Source organism: Stegastes partitus, unplaced genomic scaffold (assembly GCF_000690725.1).
Source record: "Stegastes partitus isolate 25-593 unplaced genomic scaffold, Stegastes_partitus-1.0.2 Scaffold18, whole genome shotgun sequence".
Lineage (NCBI taxonomy): Eukaryota > Metazoa > Chordata > Actinopteri > Pomacentridae > Stegastes > Stegastes partitus.
Window position 1 is genome coordinate 781,717 of NW_007577749.1, and position 12,476 is coordinate 794,192.

General features: G+C 40.1%; 1 protein-coding gene across 2 annotated transcripts in view; it reads left to right on the forward strand.

The window, feature by feature from the left end:
- Positions 1-12,476, forward strand: part of ncalda (neurocalcin delta a) — a 79,672-nt gene that overhangs the window by 51,313 nt on the left and 15,883 nt on the right. For both annotated transcript variants that reach the window (XM_008291991.1, XM_008291983.1), the window contains one exon: positions 9,446-9,854. In XM_008291991.1, coding sequence (XP_008290213.1) covers positions 9,477-9,854 — 378 coding nt within the window. In that variant the 5' untranslated portion in view covers positions 9,446-9,476. The remainder of the gene's footprint in view (positions 1-9,445; positions 9,855-12,476) is intronic.

Consider the following 12,476-nt stretch of genomic DNA (forward strand, 5'->3'; position numbering starts at 1 on the left):
TTAGACACGACCTCAGAGTACAAGGCAGGGGTCATTTTCTGTCGAACAAAGAAGAGGAGGCGAACAAGACATACCATACAGGCGCACAGCTGACTCTCATAACAGTCTATGAAAGAAGTTGAATCAGCTGACATATTATGTAATCTGCTGTTTCCCTGCATCTTTACACATTCATATATTACTCTCATTCAGCCCTGGCTGCACCTTGCTATCATACTTCTATAGGGGAAAAGGAGCTCCGGATCGTCTGTATTTCTGTCAACCAATCGTCTTGACGGAGCAAGCAAAGGATGCAGTTTCGTTGTTGACTCAAAGTAGTGACAGGTGGAATTTGTTTTGGTGGAACATTTACATGCAGAGAGGCGGGCGCTGTCATTAAAATGAATAATTCACCGAATAAAACTAACAGGGCTGCCTTAAATCCTGATCCTCTGAAGTTTTCAGCGTGGTAGATTGCCTCCAGAGGTGGGTGTTGCTGCTTCAGGTAATAAAGTGGATTTTGAAAACGGTAACACACAAAGGGAAAAACAAAGCTGCCTGAAATGAGCAGCCAATGGCAAGCTTATACCCACATCCTACATCCAGCAAGTCAGACCGTTCATACATCTAATGCTAGCAGATCTCTGCACTGTGGCTTCATAGATTAAATTACATAACCTTTAAACTGATTATGAAATTGACTTGAGGAAGTGTATCATCTTGTGCTTCTCGATGGCTCACTCTTTTTCTCCTGAATCAATCGGCACTATGTGTGGTTGCCTCCTCCTCCTCCTCCTCCTCCTCGCAGGTCTGTTACCATAGCAACCTAATGAAGGCTAAGGAGGCCATTTAAAAGTATAAGGGCTGAAAATAACGACTGTGGGCAGCATCAAGCTAACCATCGAGCTGCACCAATCTATGTGACATGACTTCAAACATTGTCTGTCTCTGGCATGGTATTGATTTAAAGGGATAGAGCTCATACACTTATGGTCAGCTTTTATTCCAAAAGAGCAGGCAAGAAGCAAAGAGTAAGATCCTAGAAAAGTTGGCATTAGTCCCAGTAGTACAAACTCATCTGGCCCCCTTTTGGGTAACCCTTTATCCAGCTACTGACTGGCTGTCTGCCAGTGCCTGTCTGTTTTCCCACCTCACTTCCCAGTGCCAGGGCATTGTCAGGAAGTTTTGATGAGAGAGGTTTCTTTTTTTTTTTTGAGGCATTTTGCAGACTGGTTATAGCTCTAAGTTGTGATTGTTTTTTTCACTGTGGTCTTGGAAGATGTTTTTAGAATTAAGCTTTTTTTTTTTCCATTCGGCTACATTGGTGCTTCACTCACCTGCTCAATCAATCAGTGTGTCTTTAGTGATGCAATACTTTTAAAGCGTTTGAATTGTTTAAGGGTTTTCCTGCTGAGACAGGAAAGGAGAGAACAGAGGTGTGTCTCCCCAGGCCCAGAAGGATGTTGGCAGACACAGTCATCATCAGCATTTTCTTTCTTATTTTAATCTCTATTTTTGTGTGTCTTTGTATCCTTCTCTGCCTAACCTCTCCTCTGCCTCCCCTCTTGTTCCTGCTGTCCATTGTTCTGGAGACTCAGGCTGCTGCTCAAACTGAGGAAAACCAAGTGCATAGATGTCTCTAAATAAAAAAGAAACTCTCCCCTTTCTTCTTCCCTGAGAAACTGTCTCTTTCTTTTGCCTTTGCTGGCTTTTTTTCCCCCCATTTATCACAAACTAAAACAATCTCTTAATGCTTCCACATCACAGGTCCCTTTCTGTGGTCAGCACTCAAATTATTATTCAGGGGTTTCATCCCATTCTGTTTTGGTTTTTATTGCAAATTTAGCATCATTTAGATTTTCATTGAGCCTGTGTATATTGGCTCTTAGCATTTTGATTTCAAGGCACAAGTAAACAAAATAAAAGCACCCTAAATTATTTTAAGTGAGCACCCTGTCATGGAAAGTGAAGGGTACTGAAGTGAAATGCTCTTACACTTAATGAAAACTGTTGTGTTGTGTCTTCCTGTACATTTATTTGCTACTCTTAGCAAAATACACAGTAGACCACCGCTTTTGTAGCAATGATTCAGCTCACTATACTGTATGTTTGATTTGTGGTGACTGTGTGTATATCTGCCTGAAAGGGAGAGTAAAATGGAGACAGGACCACAGTTTGAGCAGATCAGAGCACAGCTGGAATCAAGAGGACTTTCCTGGGGGCTCTCTAAATCCAGCTAAGACAGAGTTATTTCCTTAAAGCCGTGTTAGCACCGGGGATAAATGGAGTCAAATGGGGGGATAAATGGGGTCTACGATGGTGTACAGCCACCACAGAGGGCCGACTTCTATAAACCTGCTGCCTTTTTGTGTTCCAGTGTTACTCCATAGAGAGTAAAATAGTCTGAAACATCGTGCAATGTTTTACTGAAGGTTACAACAGGGCAGTAAGGACACTAATATTACTACCAGGGCACCAGTGCGTAGTTTCATTTGTTAAGCCTTAAACAATTTATGAATTAATGAGGAACAGATTAGACTGAATATAGCTATTTCACAAGAAAAGGTTTTGATTTTCCTGTTGAATGGTAACACAAATATGGGTCCTTCACATGAAAATCTTGCTAAGCTCATAAAGTCAGAATTTTTAAATATATTGCCTGCAAGTTTTCATCAAATGATCAAATCTAAGAACAAAATGTGACCAGAATTTACAACTTACACATGATGGAAGCTGGCAAACACTGAAAACGCACTTCTCGACTGCATTTAAAAGAAGCTTTAAACGCATCTTTTGACATATATGGTCTTGTAGACTTAAGAAGAGTCAGCCCCTCAGTTGTGACTCAGTTATTGTTTATACCAGAGTTGTCGTAAAGTTGGCAGCGTTGGAGGTGGTAGTGTCGTTCATTTCTTCATGTTCTCAGTTCACTGGATTGTTTACACTTCAAGCTCAGCATCTTTAAATCCACACATATCCTTTTACTGGTCTTTTCCGTCTGAGATTCCTTCTCCACGGGAATCTGGTGCAGCTGGCCTTTAAGCTCTTTTCACCCTCTGCAACAGCTGCTGCTGTGGGTTTTACCAAGCAGGGGAAGCTGAAGTGAACAAGGCATTATCAGGATAGTTTTCCTGAGCTGTGCTTTTGTTTTTTTTTTGTTTTTTTTAAATTTGTAACCTTTTGAGAAGTATATTTCAGGAGAGCTTGACTGGTGATTTGCTGTATGCTTCAGGGCTCAGAGAATCTATGTGCACGTCATAACCAGTTGCTAAAGGCTAATTTTGTGTCCTTTGAATGAAAACAAATGTAGACGAAAATTCAGGTTTTAAAATGCATCCCACAGCATAAGACGCTGAATGCATGGCTGCAGTTCATTTCTGTGCCATGTGCTGTGGGAACTGTAGTTACAACATTACACAGCGTCAGACTTTGAAAATCCTCGGTGTGGAGGATAAGAATTTATTGGATGTATTACTGTAAAACTAATGGGCTGAAGTGACTGCTTCAAATGAAGGATGCATGCGGAGCAGACTGCTGTAACGCCAGACCATTTTATGTCTCATTTAGTATTATTATATGACTGCCTGCTTCCCATCAAGGATTTTTATTGCCTTTCCGAATTAGTACAACTGTTGATCACAGTTGGCCCCTGCTCCTCACATCACATTCCCATACACTTGTACACACATTTTGCAGTCATTGATTGGGTGTATGTGATTGAGTGCGTATGTGCGTGTGCGTGTCTGTCTGTGGTTGTGTACCCGTGTGTGTGTATGCAGAAAGCTCATCAATGGCTGTGAGATATTGCAGAATGTTACTATGGTAACTGCAGTGAAATTGCTTCATGGGAGAGCAACTGGTCGTGTGTAGGTTGAAATAACACTGAAGATGAAAAATATGGAAATAAGGTGCAAGCAAAGAGCAGAGAAAGACCAGGACTTTATGAATGGCATAGTAGAAAGATGGAGCGATTCTTTAAGAAACAGTGAGGTCAAGGGGGCTCAGCTGCAGAGTTAATGGATTATAAAAGAGGAAAAAGAGATTAAAAAACTGTGTATGCAAGTTAAAACGGTTAAAATGTATATAAATCAAGATACACAGTATATGAGGCATGTATTGTCTCTCTGTGTTCTCAATCTGCTGCATGTCTCTCCTCTGCCTCTCTCAGTGCTTCAGTCTCCTTGCCACTGTTTTCTGTGCATGAGAGTATCTCATAGATGTGTTCACACCACAGTAACACCATCACAGCCTCTCATCGTGGAGAGGCCTTGTTTTTTTTTACAGAGAAATCGTTTTGTCCATAGAGGAAGTGGCCAGAAAGTATCTGGTGTTTGTGCATGAAGGGGTTCAGTTGTTACAATCTCAATGTGAATCTGAGCCATTGGAGCCAATTCTTCTTCAACTCTATGTAATGAATTACTATTTGAATGATAATCAGTGTGCTTAGAGTGAGTTTAAGCAGCGTGCAAATCGTTCTGCAGCAGGATTCAAGGGAGGAAATGTGGCCTCATGAGCAACTGAAGCAATGAAAGCTTCTGCCTGCATCACATGAACTATACTGTACAAAATGTCAGTCAGTCACATTGCACAGCCAAAGCCTCACCTTTTGACTGTCAAAGAAAAGAAAAGGGCATAATTACAAACAGGGAATCATATGAATACCCTACAATTATGAAGAGACTTTCTTTACATCCTTGAGTAAGTGTTATTGAGATTTTTTTTAATATCTGTTTTCTAGTTCGTCAAACCACTGGACCCTGCAATGCTTGAAATGTGTCCACAGACAAACGTCCTGAAAAAAGTCAGTATTTAACAGTAAAGTTGCCTCTTTGCACTCAGTTGCCCTTACCTCAGCCTTTACTGCATTACTCTAAAATAAGAAACCTGTAAGATGATTTACCAATTGTATGACCGATATTGGCCTGTCACAGGTGAATTGGTGTTGTGGTATATGTTTCTGTGCACTTGTTAAAGCATAATGCAAAAAAACTACCATCTACTACACATGTAGAAATTAGTTTGAGTACATATGACAGCTTTTTTACTCCCTAAATCAGTATCAGCTCCAAAAAATCCAGCATTGGTTGGCCTCCAAAACGTACCATTTAATCATGACTGTCCAATTGTCTGTTTTTGCAGACTGGTTACCAGAATATACCACCTCAAGCCCAAATCCGAGAAAGCAGCTTTCCAGAGCTATCTGACACTCTGAACAGCCAGCTGAAGCATGTCGCCGCCTCAAGATGCCTGGAAACTAGTTCTATCACCACAGTCTACTCATTTTAAAGCCAGCTGCTGTTAATCTCTGATTTACAGTGTACTCCATGCACATGCTCTTGGTCTTTTTTTATCACATAATGTTCGTCTTTAATTCTGTCCATGTTTCACTTTGACTGAATTTGTCCCCTTAGTAACCAGCTATAGCATAAAGCAAATTTAAACCTTAATCCAATCAAAAATAACCTTATGAAGGAGTGAGTGCAACAACAGAAATACATTTTCCAGTGGTCCAAAGAATCTAACTGAAGAGATGACCACAAAAGTGTGAACACGCAAACGTACACTTACAGACAAGCAACTGAAACTAAAAATCCATGTCTTGAGGTTAGCTGATCACGACAGCAGCAGCAGTAGCAGATTCTTTTAACGGCTGTGGTTGTGTCTGTGAACGCAAACGTAAGTGTACCGGCTTGCAATAGAGTGTATCATAACAGGTGACAGGACACAGTAGGTCAGTAATTACAGCTTTGTGAGTGTGTGTGCATGTAGACTGTGTTTATAGCGGTGGACAGGGTCAAGGCTGTGGATTGAAGAGCTTGGCGACACACTGAAGTGTCATTACTCTGAGGGTCAGTTGCTGTAGCAGCACCTTAAAGGTTACTCAGTACAGTAATTGGCATTGAGTGAGAGCTTTTTTTTGTTTGTTTGTTTGTTTGTTTTTTTTTTTGCTTTTTCAACCAAACCCTCAACTGTTTGCTTTCACCTGCTAATACAGCATAGAGGATTTAAAAAAAAAAAAAAAAAACGTATTTCCCAAATATCTGTCATAGTTTTGAAACAAGCACTTCCAGTTCATTTAATTTTAAATGCATTAATTTCTTTCTTGTTTGCTTCTTGTGAAAGCATTTGGTAAAAGCAGACTGAAACGCAAGCAGATAAACAGGTTTGAGTGTGGAAACGGGGATAAAAACCTCCTGAAAGTAAACACTAATTAAATTTTGTTTCTGAAAAGAGTCCAATAATTGAAGCAATGGACTTAAGACTAGTTTCTTGTTGTTTCCTATTCTGCACATCCACATTTAGGGCTGCAGTGTGTTTGTGTTTTTCATCCATATTTGCAGCTTGGCTCATTGGATGTCACTGTTAGTACAAACCAACAGAAGTCTGTCAAAGAGCTAGATTGTCAAAAATCATGCCCCACATACTTCTTTCTTAGGTGCATTTATGTGGCACTAAAGTGGCTGCTGTCCTTGATCATGATTCAGTCCGACCAAGACCAAGACACCAGATCTCTTTTCATCATTGTGTTAACTAAAGGGCATGACTGGGGCTCACGCTTTTCCATCAGACTCAAGTAGCAGATAATTCCACACTCTGATAAGGTATCACTTCTCAGATATCCTTGCTTACATTGTGGAATTTTTGCTCGCTGGCAGCCTTGTTTGAACTTTGATTTGAGTTGAGCTGTCGGTCGATCAGTCTGCCAAGTCGTCACCTATGCTTTTTGTCTGATTTCTCTCAGTAGACCCTGTGAATGACCCGCTCATAAGGACGTGAAAAAGAAACTTTCTGCAGTTTTCATCTCCTGTGGTTTTTTACACAGTTGTATAGATGGTGCCTTTGAGGACATAAGTGACTCATTTCCTGAGACTATTCAGAGTGAAGGCCAAGGCGAGACTAACAGCACACTGAGCAGAGCGGAATACTTTCTTTGCGCAAACACATACAACTGAGAAAAAATGATCATGCTAAGGCATGTTGGGAGAGTTACTGCATATGCTGTGGTCATATTTTGCATCTTACAGTTGTATTTTAATGCAAAAAAGGCTTCTGATGAATACTAAAATAGGGTCATGTGCATATATTGTACACTTGCATACACACTGACAGTGTGGTTATTGTAGCAAGAGTACAATCTCATTGAGACCAGGGGCAGGCACTTCCTGTTTGTGTCACCAAAAGGGCAGATAAAAAACAGACACGGAACTCTTCCACTGTGTCTGTTGCCACTATATCCCTGTCTTACTGACACTCGAATACGAGACTAAAATAATACTTAATACGTCATGAAAAATAATAATGATCATACAAATAAATACAGACAATGCACAGGTTTGTAAAATAGCCACAACACTGAAGTAGCTCAGTCAAATTTCAAAATTCTACTCAGTATTATGAAGTTTTTTTGTGTCATTTTTTATTTTTTTCAAGCAACTTTTTGTTGCTGAGATGTTGAGGCTGCGATAGTTGGAGATGGCCGAGAGCTGAAGCAAAGCTTTTCAGAGGCTGGGTCTGGGAGAGGAGAAAGCCAAGGCTGGTGTGTGTCTGGCTGGGTTAGCAGGGTTGTTGGCTGGGCAGACAGACAGACAGACAGACAGACAGGCAAACTGAGCAAGGAGACAATAAACCTGAGTGCAGCCAGGTTAGCCAGGAGTCACAGAACTCAGAGAGCAGCAGCTTGTCAGAGCCAGTGATTTGACCGCAGCGTGGGGACTGGGAACAAGGCACAGTTTGACCATGACACCTGTGACTTCAAAATTATAGATTTGAAACATGAGAAGAATGTTTTAATATAATTAAACTACTCGACAATTTCTGGTCATTGTGAGGTCATGAAATTACAAGATCTGCTCTGTGAAACACTGGGTAGTTTCATGTCAAACAGAAGAATAAAATAAATGCACAAATTAGCATCTGTTCCTTGAGATGTTTTATGGCATTAATATTCAGGTCAACCTATAATTTCTCACCTTCAAGTCATCAGTGACTCAACGAGACAGCTAGCAGTCACTGTTATGAGCACTGCAGCTTTTATTATCAAAAAATAATATAATGTGTCTTTATTGTAGCTCAGATACATGGAGAGGATGACTCACCATTGTTACTGTTTTGAGTAAATGTTATATTTGTTACTATACGTGAACGTTTAAATCAGGTGCAAACAGAGATTATATGGCTTTATCCGGTTCATAACAATCTGCACTACAAACACTGATACGGCAGTTCCCAGTAGACAAGAAAGAAATTACTTTTAAAGAGGTTATGAATCGGAATGATGTTTGCTGAGCAGTTCAGTGTACATATCATTTGACCGTACCACCTTTTCCTTCCTGTGCATCTAGGACGACTTTAGTGTGTGTGTGCATGTGCGTGTGCGTTTGTGCATAGAGAGATTTTATAGAGTAATTAAGCCCGTGTCAGGCATATGGCGCCGTGTGTACTCAGAGTACACAGAGCTGTTTTCCATGGAAAGTTCCATCAGTTTGTAAAGGGGAGTGATTTTAGTCCTGATAAACATGAAGTCTGAAGAGCTTATATTTTTATAGGGGGGCTGGAAGCTAAGCAGACCACACTGTAGTTTATATATCAATATTTTTTCCAAAACTGCATGTCTCACATACATAGACATGTGTCGGCCCTACCTATCCAACATGTCTCCTTGATTTCCAGTGAGAACCTGCAGATAGCAGCAGTGATAACGCTAACTGAGACCACAAGCTCTAGCAAATAGTAACAAATTAGTGTCACAGACCAGCTATAGGCGGCACAAGTAAAAACCACAGAAGTCCCCCTTCACAGTTAAAGTTAGCAAGAAAAAAAAGCCATATTTGAGAATATAACATTTTTCCGCCTGCAGGCTACCACATTAAGAGGACAGAAATCATTTTGCTCTTGATATTAGTAGCCTTATATAATATGTCGAGACCTTCAACATTGGAGTTGCAAGCTGAATGGAATGAATTAAAAATCCGTTATGATCCATAGACAGATTTCCAAGTGATACATTAGCAGACAAAAACAACCCAATAAACATAGAGGTTATGAGAATTATTTTTTTTTAACTGCATAAACTGCAAAAAAAAAAAAGGCATGGAAAATGTTCAGTGTATATAAGACCTTCAGCGAAGAGTGCAGAATTAGCTGGAGGCATCTTGTCAGAACACTGGATTAATCAGGTCGTGGATAGTTTTAAAACTGCTTTAAGCTAACGTAGTGCTGTGTGTTTATAGCTGTTTAAGAATTGATGCAAAAAGGTCAGTGCTTGTGTGATCAGTTTGATGTGCATTTAGAATTTCGTGTTTTGCCCTTAGAATATTGCAGAATAGCTATAAATATGAATATTATTTTTTCATGATTACTTATATGGTGTGCTAAACAGTTTCTTTCTTCTTTTCATCTGTCTTTCACTGTGCCATACATTAAATAGTTTATTAGTGTTTGTAACATCCACTTATGTGTCTCTCAGCTGTGAGCAGAGTGAATCAGGACCAACAGACATGGGGAAGCAGAACAGCAAGCTCCGTCCTGAGGTGATGCAAGACCTGCTGGAGAGCACTGACTTCACCGAGCATGAGATCCAGGAGTGGTACAAGGGCTTCCTCAGGGACTGCCCCAGCGGGAACCTCTCCATGGAGGAGTTCAAGAAGATCTACGGTAACTTCTTTCCCTACGGAGACGCTTCAAAGTTTGCTGAGCACGTCTTTCGCACATTCGATGCTAATGGCGACGGGACAATAGACTTCCGGGAGTTTATCATCGCATTAAGTGTGACGTCGCGTGGCAAGCTGGAGCAGAAGCTGAAATGGGCCTTCAGTATGTACGACCTGGACGGGAACGGGTACATCAGTAAAGCTGAGATGCTGGAGATCGTACAGGTGAGTGTGTCCGGCTGTACTAATACTGCATGTTGAACAGCTTATAGATGATACAGGGTCTAAAATACAGAATGTTACTGTACCAGGAAGAACCTTTTCTGTCGCATGGTCTTCTCAAGTGTTGTCCATACCTGTGTTCAAGTGTGCTTAAAATGTAAAAGTCAGGTGACACATAGACACATGCAAACTAACTACAACTTTAGCCAGGGCAATGATTGTTAAATACTTTTATGAACAGTGCTGCCACTGTATCCATATTACACTCTTTATGAGACAAGGAAAAACAGTGCTGGCATTTTAAGAACAGCAGGACATACAGCTCTGCTTCAGGGTGAGAGGAAGTTCACACGGGCATGGAGCTGGATGGGCCTCCTCCTGATTTCTGAGAGATATGTCATTCAGGATCTTGTTTACTGCCAGCACTGAAATGTCAGTGTACTTAAAAAAGCATTTAGATTAATTGGAAACATTCCTTTTCCTACCAATGAAAGCAGTTTTGGAAACATTCAAGGGTTCATTAGCTTAACTCCTTCTTAAATGTGGCTTTTAGCTTTATTTAGAAAAGAAAAGAGTAGTTTTTCCATCTGCTCCACACCTTAGCCTAATCCATGTCTAAAAATCACTGTGGACTGTATGTTTGTCTGTTGGCTTGAAGTTACTGTATTATGTCTTGTGCTGTCATGTCTGTGTGCACGTTTTATATTTTGTAAAGCCTACTTGTTGTCTTTTATAGCTGCTGAAAACAGTCTTATGCTGGACAGTTGAGGAGGACCGTCTCTCAGGCAGTGTTCAAAGCCCTGCATGCTAACCTGTTGTTATTCACTAAGATAATGAAGGCAAATGTCAACTGAAATGCCCAGCGGACTAGGCAGACTTTCAAACCTTTTTTATTAACATATTAACAAAAAAGGAAATAAAAATAAATTCAAAGCCTTGTCATTTTGTAAGAAGAACAGTTATTTTTTTACAAGTTATTTTAGAGGTTGGAAAGTCATTTCTTTTGTAAAACATTTAATGACTTGTTTTCTGAGCTGCGTGGAGGGCACTGCTCACCTATAGGAGAGAAAACAACAAGGAAAAAGGGGAGTGCAGATGGCATTTCCTGTACAAAAGCTCATGTAAACAGACTATTACATGCACAAACTCAGTATATATGTGAGTGTGTGTGTGTGAGGCGTGTGTGTGTGTATGCACAGGAGTATGCTTTACTTCCTCCACATTTATGTAACAGCAGCTAGATTTTCCCACTCTACTTTCACCTAATTTGATTTCTTGTTCAGCAGACACCTCATCGTGTCTTCAGTCTAGGAATCATTTTGAAACAGGAAGTCTGTGTGTGTCAGGTTAGAAAGATGTATGGACAAAGGAGCTGCATCCAGTCAGAGAAAGGTGGAACAGAGACAGAACAGAAACGGATGAGAAGAAGAAAAGATCATTTTTAAGAAAAGATCAAGAGTAATACAATGAACACACATCTGTGTGTGAGATTATAAGTGTATGTTTGCTCACGTCCTGTAGCTGGTTCACCCACTGGGCAGAGTAACAGTAATGATTTCAATGTGAGCTTCACTGAAGTGATATACTCGTAGAAGTTGGGACATGGCTTCTCTCTCTTTTGCTTTGCAAGTCTTTAATCTGCATCAGTTGCTTTTAGCTACTTGGAAGCAACAGAAACGAGTTGTAAAGTCTACTTTGACATATTACCATGTGTTGATTTGTTAAACTATGTCCCATGTGAGTCACTGCCTAAAGTGAGTTGCACATGCACGAACGTAAACAGTTTATTGCACGTTAGGACCACCATCTGCACTGGATTATATGAAAGCATGGACCACCTTCTCACAGTCTAGGTACGTACACTGTGAGTGGACTAAATTCACAGCTGACAAGATGAGCACTTTATGTACCAAAAATCATAACCTCTGTCTTTTTATCTTAATATTTGGAAGCTGTGTATAAGAAATTGCAGTGCAGCAATTCATAAAAATCACAACAACACATATACAGAGGTTTCTGCTAGTTTTATATACACTAAATAAATGTATCAAGTAGTTTGCTCTGTCAACAGACAGAAGCAATGTTATGAAAGGTCTTTGGCTGTAGGCTAAAGAGTTTTACCAAATGAGAGGTGTACATGCGTCATTTTAAGACATTTTACTGCAACCATTTACACTCACATGTGCACAGTGACTTACACTGGACAGTGAAAAAATTGCCACAGCCCTTCATTTACACATCTAGCACATATATACAGGCAATGTAAATTTTGGCAGTCACTCTCCTTTTACCTCTGTTTTAGGCTAGTCATAGGTTAGCTGTAGTCACTAGCTTTGTTTTGATGGTGGACAAGTAGTAAATAGTGGGTTTATGGGTGAGCTTTTGCTTGAAAAAAAAAAAAAAGCTGAAATATGCTAAGACACATTGCATAGCTCTGACAAGTGGCAGAGTTGGGTGATGATTCTCTATGGGATTGTCATTGAGTGATGAAATGAAATGAAATGAAATGAAAAAAAAACAAAAAACTTTATTTATCCCAGAAGGGAAATTCAATAGATCTTTGTCATATGACATGTAGTAATTTCATCCATTGTTGCTCTAAAATATTGATTATAGTAACTTTAA